Consider the following 15,248-nt stretch of genomic DNA (forward strand, 5'->3'; position numbering starts at 1 on the left):
ACCTATCAAAATAACTTGACTTGGTCTTGGAACAACGGCTAAGATATTGTCGTTATTCGCACAGTGGGGGCCAAAACAATTTTCTAGGGTCTGTGTAATGAGCACATTGAGCACATCATTCAATGTCTGTGTAATAAGCACATAGGGCCTTTCTAGTCTCTGTTCATGTGAGAGAGGATGACGAGCAACAGAAAACTCAACGGACAAACATTGAAAGAAAGTGAAGATTGAGGTTTTAAGGAAGATGGAAGCCCTAATTTGCAATGAGAGAGAGAGAGAGATTTGGGATTGGGCGTAGTGAGATTAAGAGACGAATAAGAGGAAGAGAGTGTGAGTGAAATGAGGTCATCGTTTGAGGAAGAGAGACAGAAAGAAACAATATCGTTTCTGTTAAAGAGAGAGAGAGACGACGGGTTGTATGGAAACGACGTCGTTTCTCTCCAAGTGGACAAAAATTTCCACGTTGGACTTTTGTCTATTTTTAAAAAATTCCACGTCGGAATGGAAAATTAAGTAAAAAATCCATGTATGACGATTTGTTGAAATTGACACTCAAATAAACGATTTTACTCTGATGTGGCACTTAAGTGAGCGAAAAAAAAAGTTATGACACTTTAGTGAGCGCCATACGAAAGTTATCTGCTGTTCTTATCCTAATAACAAACCCACTAGGAAGGACCAAACAATGAGATGCAAAGATCGAATCAAGAGTGGAATGATATATGGTAACTGTGAATTAGCATAGTGATCAATTATGCCACTTAGAATCGACAACTTTATCTTATGATCTGCAGGCAATTCTGGTTGAAGGGTACTGAAATCACATGCTCGTGCAGTCAGACGTGTAGATCATCGCTTATCAACTACTTATGTGTTAGGAATGACATTAATACGATAAGTCAAATTTTTGCATGTGCCCTTACAATATAAGCAGTTGGGCAATTAAAAAAGAATGGTGGGTTCAATGCTAACATAAATGGGACAAGAGAGCGGCTGCTGGGCCTAAGTTAACCTCACTTGAATCGGTCTTAAGCATAGTTACTTATACACCCAACTATATATTAAGTAGACAACCCAAATGAGTTGGAAAGGACGTGGGATGCCGTGTTGCTACGAACTAGTGACGATACTTAAATATTTTTGGTTTGGTTGGCCCTTGATTCTCGCTTTCGATGCGCTAGCAAATTAAGACTAAACTAATATTATAGAGCCGTATAATATCAAATAAACCCTAATTTGACTTGTTCACTCAAGGGCAAATTTTGTATATCGATGCTCGACTTGGATTTTTCTGATATAAAAAGCTCATTAGTTGCATTTTCTTTTTTGACCAATAGAAGAGTTTCGAGTGTAAGGACTCTTTTGAAGATGGCAATCCATCGTTTCAAACGATGGTAAGCATGAGTGAACGGAGTGATCGATATTAATTCAGTCGAATTCATATGGAATTCCGGCACCAGTTCATGAACATAAAATGCCATGATTGACACACTTTCTTTAGCATGGCTTTTAAAGATTTCAAATTCTTGTGTGAAAGAGAAGAAACTCCAAAATGAAGAAGCCAACAAAAAAATCCAAAAAAAGGAGATTCTACAAAAATAGAGATGACAATAAAGATCAGAATATCACATAAAACCCGACTGTCCTTTATTCAAGAAAAGGAAAGGAAAATTCGAAAAAGAAGAAGAAAGTCCTAAAGGCCTATGATGAGATTAATGAGAAAGGAAATCTATGTTTAATGGCGGACATTCAATTTGAAGAAGATGAGGTGATTTGCTTAGGTCCTGTTCTCGATGATGAAGATCTTTTTGAAGAGTTATGTGTGGAACATGAAAATGCACAAGCCGTTATGCATATGGTGTTCTAACAGGACATCTAAAGGTTATGAGTTCTCTATCAATGATGAATAAGGCATTGGGCGTAGAGGTGTCTACAAGCTAGATGTACCTGAGTAAAAGGTTAACAAGCCTAGAACAGGGAGTTCAGTAAAGTTTGGAGGTATAATAGATAGGTGAACAATGAGGTAAAGTAACAATTGCCAATATTCTTAGAAGGATTAGAAGATAGAAGCCAGAGTGAAAGTGATATACTTTGCCAATATCAAAGGTATCCGAAGTATGAAGTTAAAGATTGATGAAAACTGGAGAGACCTTTATGGAGGTGAATAAGTCATGAAGAACGGAAAGTTTGTGGAGACTTGGAGGTATCAATAAAAGTGAACAGTTTATACTGTCTTGGATCACTAAGAAACTAAGGAAGATCAATGGAAAGCAACTGGATATACTCGGGAAGTTTGATATAACCGGAGTCGGATATTAGCAGAAGTTTGCAGGAACTTGATATAAGCGGAAGCTTGCGGTGGCTTGATATAAACGAAATCTTGTGGGAGCCTGATATAAGCGGAAGCCTGAGATCTCTGGGACGCTTGATATAACTAGTGACTGTTGATAAAAGTGAATCATCTGCACTACTTGTGACCAACATCTTATTACGTGCTTCCAGCAGCTTGTGATATGACAGGATTATTTCTTACGATGGCAACTCTATTCGTGGCAGCTACAATATTACTAGAAGATCTGATTGTGTGGGACTAGATCTCCGGTGATTTAATTGTTTATCTTCAACAGCTAAATTGATCCTCTTGAAGATTATTCAACGGCTAGTTTGAAGATTGAAGACTATATAAGAAGATCAACCTATACAGAAGAAGATAGAACTACGAAATAGAGAAAGATTTATATTTTGATACAAACTGTGAGTGAGCTACAGAGAGTGCTTACGTTGAATGTAATATGAGTGGGGAGTGTACCGGTGTTGTAGTAGTGTTTGGGTGCGTGATAGTGTCATCTATTAGCTTTGGGTAGAAGCGCTTCAAGTAGAAGTAGCACGTGATACTGTGTAACTGCTAAAAAAATTACTAGTGAAATCCAGTGGTGCGCAATTAGTCTGGAAGAGTGGATGTAGGCTTACACCAAACCAAACCACTATAAGCTCTATGTGCATCATTTCCTATCCCTCTACTTATATTAATTTATTGTCTGATAGAACCGTACTGCACTACTTGATATAACCAGATCCTGCTTATATCGACTTTGTGTTTTACCTGGTTATACTTGTATCAAACTCTTAACACTTTTTATTCTTTAATTTTTTCGGTTAAGTTTCTTGAATTCACATGTTCACCCCTTCTAGGTGATACTGTTAGAACTAGTTAACTGCGAGGTTCTTTTGAGATCCGAGCGGGAGAGAATAAAGTTCAAATGGAGCAAGCGAGGTTGTGTAGAGCTAAGCTAGGGCTAGTATCTGCCAGTTGCCATGGGCAATGGCGGTTTCGCATTCGCTGTAACAACCGAAGTGAGAGTTGATTAAGGAGGAGGATGAAGATGATAATGAAGGCGATGATGTCAAGCCAACACAAGAAGGTGACGGCTTGAGCGAGCTCGGGGGCTTTGCGGGGTTAACGGGAGAAGGAGCAGGGTCAAGGTCGAGATGATATGTTCCCGTCATTTTCTTTCTTAGGGCGTTAATTTCTCGCGTTTTCCCGGAAAACGAAATTCAGTGCGTAGAAAAGGGTCGACCCTAGATTGGGCCTCTTAGCATGCCGTGACGAGTGAGCCCAACGAGAAAGTTCATTCTACTATTGTAAAAGACATCTGGCATCATGCGAAAAACGAATTTTCCTTTCTTTATTTTGATCGACTTGGTCACTATATCTATGATAGCACTTTCAAGCAAACAGTCTTAGGAAACGATCAAATGAAAATGGGATTTGGATCTGCTTATTCGTTCGATGCATATCACGCAGGAAATCACTTGCAAAGACGATCCAACATCAATGCTTGTTGAGGAAGCTCTTGAACCAAATGGACGAGTGCTTGGGATATCTCTTCAATCCGTTCTTGTAATCCACGTAGTTGATGCCGAAACGGACGGTGTATCCCGAGCCCCACTCGAAGTTGTCGAACAATGACCATGCGAAGTAACCCTTCACGTACACTCCGTCCCTGACCATACAACCGACCCAACCGTTATTCGCATGTAGTGCAAAGTTGCGAAATCTGAGACTTTGCGTTGAATTATGAGAAGAATCTTGCTTGAAATATTGCTTACTTGATTGCCTTCAGAGTGTACCGGAGATGACGATAGTAGTAATCTATCCTCACAGGATCAGCCAGTTGCTGCTCCAACGGTAGTGTCGAATTGCTGAACTCGTCGATTCCTGTGCGTTTGATCGAGAGTGACAGAGAGATTGTTATCCCTTGAGAAATGACATCGGCAAGGATTCATTTGGTTTAGGATCTCAAATTCTAAGATGTTAGCTCACCATTATGCATAGAGTTGTAAAAACGTGGTTAGACATGTTGCTTCTTTAAATATCTTTAAGCTATGAAAGACGGGTTTAAAATGTATACCTACTATATCATATATTCCTCAACAAATCATATTTACTTGTGGCTTCAAAACTAAGTTATGGCCCACCTAATTAAACCATGCAATTTACTTTTGTGATTGTCTATGAAGATTTTCTAGAGTTTCTAGTTTCCGATTTCTTTAACTAACTACTAGTTTGATTAGTGTTGATAAGTGTTAAAAAAACAAAAAAATAACCAGTGACAGATTGATAAATTCACATAGGAGTTGATATATTTAAAGCCTTGGTAAAAGAAAAACAAATCAAGTTAGTAAAAGATAATTAAAGCCGATAATTTGTAGACTTTAAAAAAGAGTTAGGAATTTCATAAAAATGTCAGTAAGTTACTAATTAATTACAGAAAAATTAGGTGATCAACAACTTTCTTTACCCATACTTTTTTTTACATTTACCAACTCTTTTAAAAATTTACCAGAATGAAAAAAAAATTGGAATGGAACTGTAGAATCGGCCTTCTAGTCTTTTCAGATTGTTTAGTAAGTAAATTTTAGCGAGATGTTTAGTGAGTCCTACGTACCGTTCTCGGTGATGTAGATGAGCGGGTTCTTGTACTTATTCTTAACATACAGCAACAGACTTCGTATCCCACTTGGATAAACCGACAGCCAACTCGAAGCAGCCTGCAAAAGTTGATTCACATTTTAATCAACGAGGGCAACAAAAATGAAAGATTGCAAGCAAATTAAAGAAGAATAGATTGGACAAAAGAGTGTATATATACCACTGGGCCTATTGGTATCCCGTTACGCTCGCCTACAAGAAAAAAGGTTGTTATTAGCATTCACTTAAATCAAGATCGCGCTATCGTCGTTGTCACCGAATATCAACTACAACGATTCGGTTCCTCACTTGTGAGATTGGTGAGAGCATCTGTAACGTAGCTCATGTTTTGAGCGTTCACAGAGTAATGCGCATACGCTGCATAGTAGGCGGTGTAGTAGTTCAACCCGAGAAAATCGAACGACCCTTTCAACGAGAGCGATTGCTCTTCCGTGAACTTTGGCAGTCTATTTCCGACGAGGGATCGCATGCTGTGGGGGTAGTCGCCGTAGGTTATTGGGTCCAAGAACCTATAAAAGACAATCAGTGAGCGAGTAATGTACGCGAGGGTTGGAGCTTTTTCGGTTCACTCTCTAGTGCTAGTTAAGCGCAGCTAACCGATTAACTACAAATCACACGAGAAAAGCATAGGAGAGAAGAAGCACTTCAATCACCATCCGAGCATAAAGTCCAAGGCTCTTTGGACTGCATTGAGGTTGTGCTTGGCGTCCGAGTAGGGCTCAAACCAATGAGATAACAATGTTAGACCAATGACCCCCTTTTGAGTTGCCTGCATGCCCGCATATCACCGTTATTCTGATTTTTCCAAATGCTCGCAAGAGAAATTAACCTGGAGAATCGAGAAATTTATCGAACTCACCTGGTACTTAACCCTGTACAATTTCACGGCAGCTGCGTGCGCGAGGAGTTGATTGTGGCCGACTACGTACGGCTCCGTGGCAGAATCGCCGCTGGTGCAATTCAGTTGCTGCCATGCCGAACATCGGCCCGGAGCCAAACTCGCAAGCACATAGCCTCCGTCACAGAAAGTCCACGGCTCGTTCAGGGTTATCCAGTGCTTGACCCGGTCCCCGAACTCCTTGAAACATACATCAGCAAAGTCTCGGAAGTGGCCCCTGTGTGCACATGAACAAAACAAAGATTGATCTTCGAAACCTCGAACCCGGACGAGAAAGCCCAACTTCATCAGAGTATATGCGAACTAACAGCAATGATTCGAAGTATACCCGCCAGCAAGAAACACTTAAGGTACATTAGGGATTCCTCAAGCCAGGTCGTAATGTTGTCATATAAACAAGCATTTGAGCTTTGTTACATGCATATAATACTCGTTGAACGGCTAAAGATTACGCAAGTTGACAATCACTTACACAATCTTGGAGCTCAGGAAACCACCATACTCGTCTTCTAATGTTTGGGGAACGTCCCAGTGAAATATGGTTACAAATGGCTTGATTCCTACATCGAATGGAGACGAATTGCAACAGATATAGGTCACAATACTAAGCAAAAACAAAAAAAATTATTTGATGGAGAGAGTGAGATGAGGTTAATACCCTGGGCCAGGAGTTCATTGATAAGGAGGTTGTAGTATGCAATGCCTGCTTTGTTGATTCCTCCCTTGACCGTGCCTTCTGAAATCGTCAATACAGCAAAGAATTTAAGTATATTCTGTTCATAGGAAATTGAAAAATTTTGTGCTCTAAAAGGGAGAAGATTGGACGAGAAGAACAACTTACTGGGTAGTATCCTCGGCCACGAGATTGACATTCTGTAAGCATCCAAACCCATCTCCTTCATCATCCCAACATCTTCCTGTACCACATAATGCTCGGAAAGATCAGAGTTGGATAACATAAAGTAGCTTATTTACCAAGAGTTTTGTATTGATGGACCGACAGAATGAAGAAAAGATTACGGGGTCGTGACCGATGAATGACATACCTTATAATTGTGGTATTGATCTATAGCCACATCTCCGTTGCTTCCATCCGCTATTTTTTCTAGTATAGTTCGCCATACAAAAAACAGACAAGGCCCGTCATAAAAAGTACACGCGAAAAAAAAGATCAAAAGAGAATATAAAATACCAAGTCAGCGTACACTCATTAAACATGATTTTATGGATGAGATCGGCCGACATTATGCTGTAGAATTCTAAAGAGATTGTAGTTTAAAACACGACCCTTAGGTAGATTAGTAGTCGGGGTGCGTGAAAATTGACTCGGACGCCACCCAAATGCTATTCCAAAACACAACAAATCACGGGCCTCAATCATACTATATATATCGTGGATAATTATTTAATCAATAAATACATGCCATTTTTATTTTCAATCCACTCATTGCCTTTTCCATGTTAATACAGAATCCGAAGACCTATATAGTATATATCGTGAGTGTGTAAAATTGGTTATTTATTAATAGAATTATTAGTAACTTGAAAAGAATTAATAACTCGCTAGTGGAGTCATTGAAGACACAAAAAGTGAAGTTATTGACAAGGACCTTGAAGTTGATCGATTAAGTCATCAATATTGACATGAAGCAATCGAGAAGAGGATAACCGTCACTTGGTTATTTTGTCGCTATTTTACGATTGTTATAATTATCGTAACTACTAGGAAGTTATTTCTTTTTCAATAACTGTTTATAACCTCTATTTGTAACCACCCTTTGTAACTTCCTTTTATAACCTTTTAATAACCGTCGATCGTAGGTTTTAAATGGCCACATTGTGATCTTCAGATACCTTTGCACACATCAAACAAATTTACTATTTTTTAACATCTTTACTTTCCTGGATTGTACTTTTATTTTCTAGATTATCGTTGTCGATTAAATTCTAGCGTGTTTCTTAGCTATAGTTTCTCGATCTGCGTCGTCGATTAAATTCTGATGTGAATATTCATCTCGGCATATTATGGTCGTGTCATCGATTAAATTCCGACATAATTTGTTCACATTCGGTTCGTTAGTAATAGTTGTACTCTCCAAACCTTATTGTCCATTAAATTCCGGTACGGTTTGGGTTTGTATAGTTTGATTCGAAGTAAAGCCGTTGATTTCTTCATTTGGTTGGATATCTTCTGTCCGGAGTTGGCACATAACCCATTTCCATTAAAAAAAATCGAAGAACGACTTTTGGTAAAAGATATTTGTCATGGGAGAAATTCAGGCGAAACATCTTTTTGGCATGGCTGGTGGAACCAATGTGGCTAATTTGTGGAAATGCAATGGCACATACTATGAATCAACTCGGTCCTGACAATATTGGCGGTAACAACTCCTCACCGTAACCTATTAATGACAGAGTGGGGCATTCTAAGTCATCGACTGCACAACCAATGGCAAAGCAAGAACAAGGTGGAGATGTCGACATCCCAAGACAATTCGCCGACGAGTAAAGATGACAGTTGGAGCCAAATCTTGTTATGTTGGCTACCATGAATGATTCACGACAAACACTAGAAGGAAACGACCATTCACATGATGAAATACCTTATTGACGTGATCAAGTCCATGATCGTCAACACCTTGCATGAGGTCATGCACGGGCCAAGAACATTGAGCTATTCATTTCAAATGCAGGCGAATCCTACCAATCCTGCACCTTTTGGGATTTTGCAAAGGGTTGAAATTGTTGGTACGACCCAAACTAGTAGGACAATACCTGTTAGTGGAAGTAATTTGCCTAATATTGCGGCTTCCGGGTATGTTCCTCTAACTCTTAATAAATTGAGCAGTGGAAATAATTTAGGTCAAGTGATCTCACCATTAGTGAGGATTTTACAAAGGCTTGAGAATCCTATCTACCCTGAACCTAGGGGGCAGGAAATGTGTCAACTTGTGAATCCTGATCAAGTGGGTGAACTCGCCGAAAGAGGAATGGTCAGGCTAGTATATAGAAAGTCACATCCTAATTGGGTTGACACCATACCTTACCAAAGAAAATTCGAAAGTCCTAACTTTGCTGTTTTAACTGGCGAAGATGACTAGTTGATCATCGAACACATTTGTTGATTTATTGCCCAATGCGGAGAGGTAGGAACAAATAAATTCCTGAGACTTATCAAAAACCGCCTTTACATGGTATATTAATTTATCTCCTATTTCAATCCATACTTGGGCTAAGACGGGAAGACAATTGCATTCTCAATTTTATATAATGATACCTGACATATCGATTGATGATTTGGCCAACATCTGTCAACACGATAATGAGTTAGTTGATCGATTCAAGAGGGCTCGAAATAAGTGCCTTATCTCACTCTCTGAAGAAAAATTCACAAATTTGGCTTTCAATGGATTGAAATTCAATTTTAGAGAAAAATTTGAAGGCTAAAATTTTGCCAATTTATTCCAATTGGCAACGAGTGTGTCTAAGTATGAGCAATTACTTAAGGATAACGATAGAGGACCACTTGAAGACTTTACATAAAACGTGCCTTTCGTGGAAAATATGAGTCATACGATGAATTTGACCAAGATAAATTTTCGGCAAAAAAAATAAATTTTGCTGATGACAATGGGGCATATGATGACTCTTGATTATCTAATTTACAAGAATCAAATGATGTGATGAATCATTCAATTATTTTAAAGGGGCGTTAGTTTGCACAAAAAAAATGACAAAATTATCGACATATGATAAACATAGTTGATCAAAGCAAAATTTGGTTATTTATGAATTTAATTATCAGTAACTTGAAGACAATCAACAGCTCGCTAGTGAAGTCATTGACGACACACATAGTGAAGTTATCGATGAGGATCTTGAAGTTGATAGACGAAGTCATCGATATCGATATCAAACAATCGACAAGAGGATAACCGCTGGTCGGTTATTTTGCCGCTATTTTAGGATTATAGTAACTTCTCATAACCATTAGGAAGTTGTTTCTTTTTCGATAACCATTTGTAACCCCCGTTTGTAAACTCTGTTTATAACCTCCGTTTGTAACTTTCATTGATAACTGTTGATTGTAGGCTCTAAATAGCCACATTGTACTCTTTGGAGACACCCTCGCACAAATCAAACAAATTTAGTATCTTTCAGTATCTTTACTTTCTTGCAATGTACTTTTATTTACTAGACTCGAGTCATCGATTAAATTCCGGCGTGTTCTAGCTATAGTTTTCTGATCAGCTTCGTCGATTAAATTCCGACGTATATCTTTATCTCGATGTATTCAGGCTGTGTCGTCGATTAAATTCCGGCAAAGTTTGTTCACATTCGGTTCGTTTATATAGTAGTACTTTCCAAGCCTTGCTGTCGATTAAATTCCAACTTGATTTGCGTGTATAGTTTGATTCGAAGTAAAGCTATTGATTTTTTTATTTGGTTGGATATCTTTTGTCCGGAGTTGGCGCATAACCTGTTTCCTTTAATAAAAATTGAAAAATCCACTTTAAGCGAAAGATATTTTATCGCAGGAAAAATTCCAGAGAAACAAAAATAAAAACCTATTTTGTAATTAATTAGAATATGTTCATATTTTCTCATATATATGATGTAATTCCCTACTTCGTTCTAAATTATCAATACAATACCAACCATTCCACATCTAACTACTGAGATTATCTCCACGAAACTTTCTGCTTAAAATATAAATCGCTGCATGCACAATATCTAACTATACTAGCGAAAATAGATCGAATTTCGACATTTTGTTCACGGAATTCTCCTGAAATACTGAAATGTATTGGCATGATTTATTATCGCGAAATTCACCAACAAGAATAATAGAGTTTTCACAAATTATTTTCTACACAACAATTTATCGAATCCTTATTTATTGAGATCATCTTAACATATACCATACCATATGTATACGATGTATTCTTGCATCAAAACTTGTCGAGAAAGCCCTTGAACCAAATCGCCGACTATTTCGGATACCTTTTCAATCCATTCTTGTAATCAACGAGGTTGATCCCAAACCGGACGGTGTATCCCGAGCTCCATTCGAAATTGTCTAGCAACGACCATGCGAAGTAGCCATTCACATTGACACCATCCCTATACCAATTTTCTAGACGTCACATTTCATGTCTTGGATGATGTAAAATAAGAGCAAAACAGAAAGGTAATTCCACAGGTGGAATTGCAAGAACATTAGGAAAACAGAAATTCTTACTTGATCGCTTTCAGAAGGTACGACAAATGGCGATAATAATAATCGACCCTCATGTAGTCAGCCAATTGCTGCTCCAGTGGTAATGTAGAATTATTGAACTCATCGATTCCTAATGGCCCAAGAGCAAGAAGACATAGGGTGTGACAATGAGAGTAGTTAATCATAAAAAAAAATTATTAACTCGCCATTTTGGTAAATTAATCATTTACGGGTAATGTTTCTTCTCACCATTCTCAGTTATGTAAATGAGTGGATTTTGGTACTTAGTCTTTACGTACATCAAAAGACTTTGTATTCCACTGGGATAAACAGATAGCCAACTTGAAGCAGCCTGCAATGACATTCATTATAGGATCACGAACACAATGGGCAAAAAAATAACTCGAAAAATTTACCTTATTCTCTCAGAATAAGGTAAAAATTTCGAGTTATCTAGAACGGAGCAAAGTGTGGTTGCAGAAAGAATCAAACAATCAGTAGATGGAACGTACCCTTGGACCAATTGGAACCCCCTTGCGTTCAGCTACAAGACACCGTCACGAATTTATTAGAAAAGAACTTCATCGAGGCCACGATTAATGTCATCCGAATAGAGATCGTTTTGCTTACTTGAGAGGTTCAAGCGAGCGTCGGTTAAAAAGCTTAAATTCAAAGTAGTCGAGTAGGGCATGTACTTTGCGTAGTTCGCCGTGTAGTAGTTCAACCCGAGAAAATCGAACGATCCTTTCACCAACAGTGATTGCTACTTTGTGAACTTGGGAAGCCTTTCCCCTACGAGCAAGCGCATGCTGTGCGGATAGTTGCCGTACGTTATCGGGTCCAAGAACCTGAAAAGGAACCGCATCTTTTCCTAATGATTCACCATTTAATCAAATTGCCAAGTACTTACTTTATGAAATCCAAAATATGTATTTAGGGTGTATATCATGTGTGAGTTTGGTAGTCACCATCCCAACATCCAGTCCAGGGCTCTTAGCGCTGCATTTTGATTATGCTTTGCATCTGAGTAAGGCACCATCCAATGAGAAACCAATGTTATTCCTATTACTCCTTTTTGAGATGCCTGCAAAAGTCACTTTTCTTTTTCAGTCAAATTGCACAAGTCAATTTAAACTTCCATTAGATGTTCTATTTCTGCATCAATTCGAAATTCATAAGCATTTTTCTTGTTGGTAGATTGAGTCCATAACGTTGTCAATCGAGTCCCAATCTTTTTATTTATTTATTTCAGTCCATCTCGACTACTCAACTGATTAAGAGGTGAAAGATTAATTTGATTGCCCTTAATCGTGAGTTATAGAAAAGTTTCAAGAGATCGGAGACCTGGTACTTGTCTCTGTACAATTTAACAGCGGCCGCATGAGCAAGGAGCTGATTGTGTCCGACGATGTACGGCTCGGTGCCCGAATCGCCACCCGTGCAGTTGAGCATCTGCCAATTGGAGCATCGGCCTGGTGCCAACTGTCCATTGGCATACCTGCCGATACCGTACGTCCACGGCTCGTTCAAAGTTATCCAGTGTTCGACTCTATCCCCAAATTCCTTGAAGCAGACCCCCGCATAGTCCCGGAAATCATCCCTAATAAGGGCAGCGGAAAAATATGAATCTCAACCTTAGTATTCACAACTAAGGTTAAAGAGTAAATCTCTTTTGACTTACACAACGTGGGAACTCAAGAAACCTCCATATTCCTCCTCTAGGGCTTGTGGAAAGTCCCAGTGAAACAGTGTCACAAAAGGTTGAATACCTGCAATGACAATGCAAAAACCTCTACTTATTAGTGAATGATTATATATAAATGATATGAAACAAAAAACGAACAAGCAAAAGAAATGAAATGAAGCCAAGACCGTGGGCATGGAGCTCATTGATGAGGTTGTTGTAGTACTGCACTCCTTCCTTGTTGATGCCTTCCTTTAGCTTTCCCTCTGAAAATTCCCCCCACATAAAGACAAAATGGAAAGTCAACACATTTGGCATGATTACGCACAGGCTTTTCCTAACCTCGTGCAATTAGACCAAAAGAAATAATGCTTATTGGTCTTACTTGGTAAAATTCGAGGCCATGAGATTGAAAATCTTTAGGCATCTAACCCCATTTCCTTCATTATCTCCACATCTTTCTGTTCCCACCACCAAAAAAATAAAAAAATCACTATTATCCGAACATTTTCTTTCCCAATTTGCTTTGCCAACACCAAAATGAATTAGTGGTGTTAAATGCTGATCATGTACCTTATACCGGTGGTATGAATCGATAGCCACATCCCCATTGCTACCATCAGCTATTTTACCTGCCATTCACCCCACAAAATACAATTGAAGTTGAAAACATCTAATTAATGAGTATCTCTATGATACTGATTCAGCATATTTCATTTAAAATATTTCAATTTTTACAGTAGAATGTGTATAATATGAGAAAAAAGTTCATTGAAATTAGAACTTTCTTTAATTGTTGGTTAAACAAATGTTTTAGGGACACTTGTTAACAAAATTCATTTAAGTCGTTAATAAAAATATCACATGGGGGAGGTGGGATAAATATTCCATGGGGGAGGTGAGACAAAAATGGATAGAATTTCTTATATTCATGGTAAAAGCTATTTTTCTCGAATAACAAACTTCTTAAATGAATTTTTTTAAAAATAATTAAATAAATAATAATTTTTGGATTCTATTATAAAAAAGAAAATTTTAAAAATGATGGACAATTTTCATTTTTTATGTATTTCTATTTCTATTTATATATTTGAATTTCTTTCTATTCTAAAATATATATTATATCTATGTTTATCACATATTTTAGGTATATTACTATGTTTATCACATATTTTTTAAAGAATGACGGAAGGGAATAGAAAAGAAATAAAAAAGAGAGGAAAAATAATTACAAAATAAGTAAATAATAATGAAGTAGAAGGACTTCGATTCTAAATGAACAAATTCAAACTTGAAACGGATCTTCCTAATTCACTCCATTTCCTTCTTCTGCGTATCTTAGGTTCATGTTGAAGCTTTACGACTTTTTCATAGTTCTTTGTTTACGTCAAAACTCCATGAAAACGAAGAGAGAGTCAATGCTTTTTCTCCTGCGTAACTCTCTGGCTCTCGTCAAAAGGCCAAGAAAGCAACAAAAGAGTCGAAACTCATTTTTTCTGTAACTCTGTGGTTCATGTTGAATTTTCACAAAAGTGGTGAGAAAGTCAAGGCATTATATTTTTCGGAATCACGAAAGTGAATAATCAAGTTTTTTCTCTTTTACTATATTTGACATTTGCTGGTTGATCTACCTCATTGATATTACTATAACCCATTTACATTTCTTGTCGTTGTTAAACCTGTGGTTCTGGAATGCTGTAACGAGCTCTTTCTCTATTCAAGATGTAGATCATACAATAATTATGAATTGATTGATGGAGATTATATGCATACTTTAGCAGTGAACCATGAGAGATTCTTACCATCTCTACTTGTGCATTTTCATATTCATTTAAATCAATATGCCATTTATACCAAACAATGGATAGGAAATGATATGAAAGTATTTGGACTTATTATTGCGATTCACCAAACAGTGGATAGGATATAGCAAAATTCCTGGATTTCTTATCATATCATATCCATTTCTATCCTAGCTAAAAATCTAGACGATCAAACATAGCCTTGTAATTTTGTTTTGGGTGTAATGTAGAGTTGGAAAACATATGAGCGATCGAGCATGCTACTCTACGAATTCATGGTGATTTTTTCGACGATTGGCTCTCCGTGTGGAGTAGAACTGATGCTCGAATCAAATCACGTAAATCTTTGGTGTCCTTAATGTTCCTAATTGATTTCTCTCACAAATTTTTCCTCACATTAGACTTGAATTGCAAGGTCCTTTAACTTTCACGTAATTTTCACAAGGCATTAAGATCTAGAGTTGATTCGGAGCTTTTGTTGTGTTTGCAATTATGTTCGGATGAAGAGTTGAGATTGAGAAGTTCAATGGGAAGAATAACTTTGGGTTGTGAAGTATTAAGATGTGTGCCTGGTTAACAACCTAGGGTTTGGGGAAGGCACTAGATGGGAATGATAAATTACCAAAAACATGAAATAGGTTTTTTTTTTG

The 15,248-nt window shown here is 37.7% G+C and overlaps 1 protein-coding gene and 1 pseudogene across 1 annotated transcript; both read right to left on the reverse strand.

Moving 5' to 3' along the window:
* Nucleotides 1-3,664: 3,664 nt before the first annotated feature.
* On the reverse strand, nucleotides 3,665-7,022 carry LOC115679197 (beta-glucosidase 12-like). The gene is made up of 11 exons (XM_056309348.1): nucleotides 6,938-7,022; nucleotides 6,733-6,808; nucleotides 6,550-6,627; nucleotides 6,364-6,451; nucleotides 5,853-6,108; nucleotides 5,647-5,762; nucleotides 5,282-5,502; nucleotides 5,154-5,185; nucleotides 4,950-5,052; nucleotides 4,111-4,219; nucleotides 3,665-4,004 (listed from the first exon to the last, which is right to left on the reverse strand). The coding sequence occupies exons 2-11, from the start codon at nucleotides 6,794-6,796 to the stop codon at nucleotides 3,833-3,835; spliced, it is 1,239 nt and encodes a 412-aa protein (XP_056165323.1). The 5' UTR covers nucleotides 6,797-6,808; nucleotides 6,938-7,022; the 3' UTR covers nucleotides 3,665-3,832.
* A 4,785-nt stretch (nucleotides 7,023-11,807) lies between these two features.
* LOC115679202 (cyanogenic beta-glucosidase-like) lies at nucleotides 11,808-13,428 on the reverse strand (annotated as a pseudogene).
* Nucleotides 13,429-15,248: the final 1,820 nt, after the last annotated feature.

Source organism: Syzygium oleosum, unplaced genomic scaffold, assembly GCF_021117445.2.
Source record: "Syzygium oleosum isolate NSW1041296 unplaced genomic scaffold, Sole_v2.1 Sole_v2.03, whole genome shotgun sequence".
In the NCBI taxonomy this organism is placed as follows: domain Eukaryota; kingdom Viridiplantae; phylum Streptophyta; class Magnoliopsida; order Myrtales; family Myrtaceae; genus Syzygium; species Syzygium oleosum.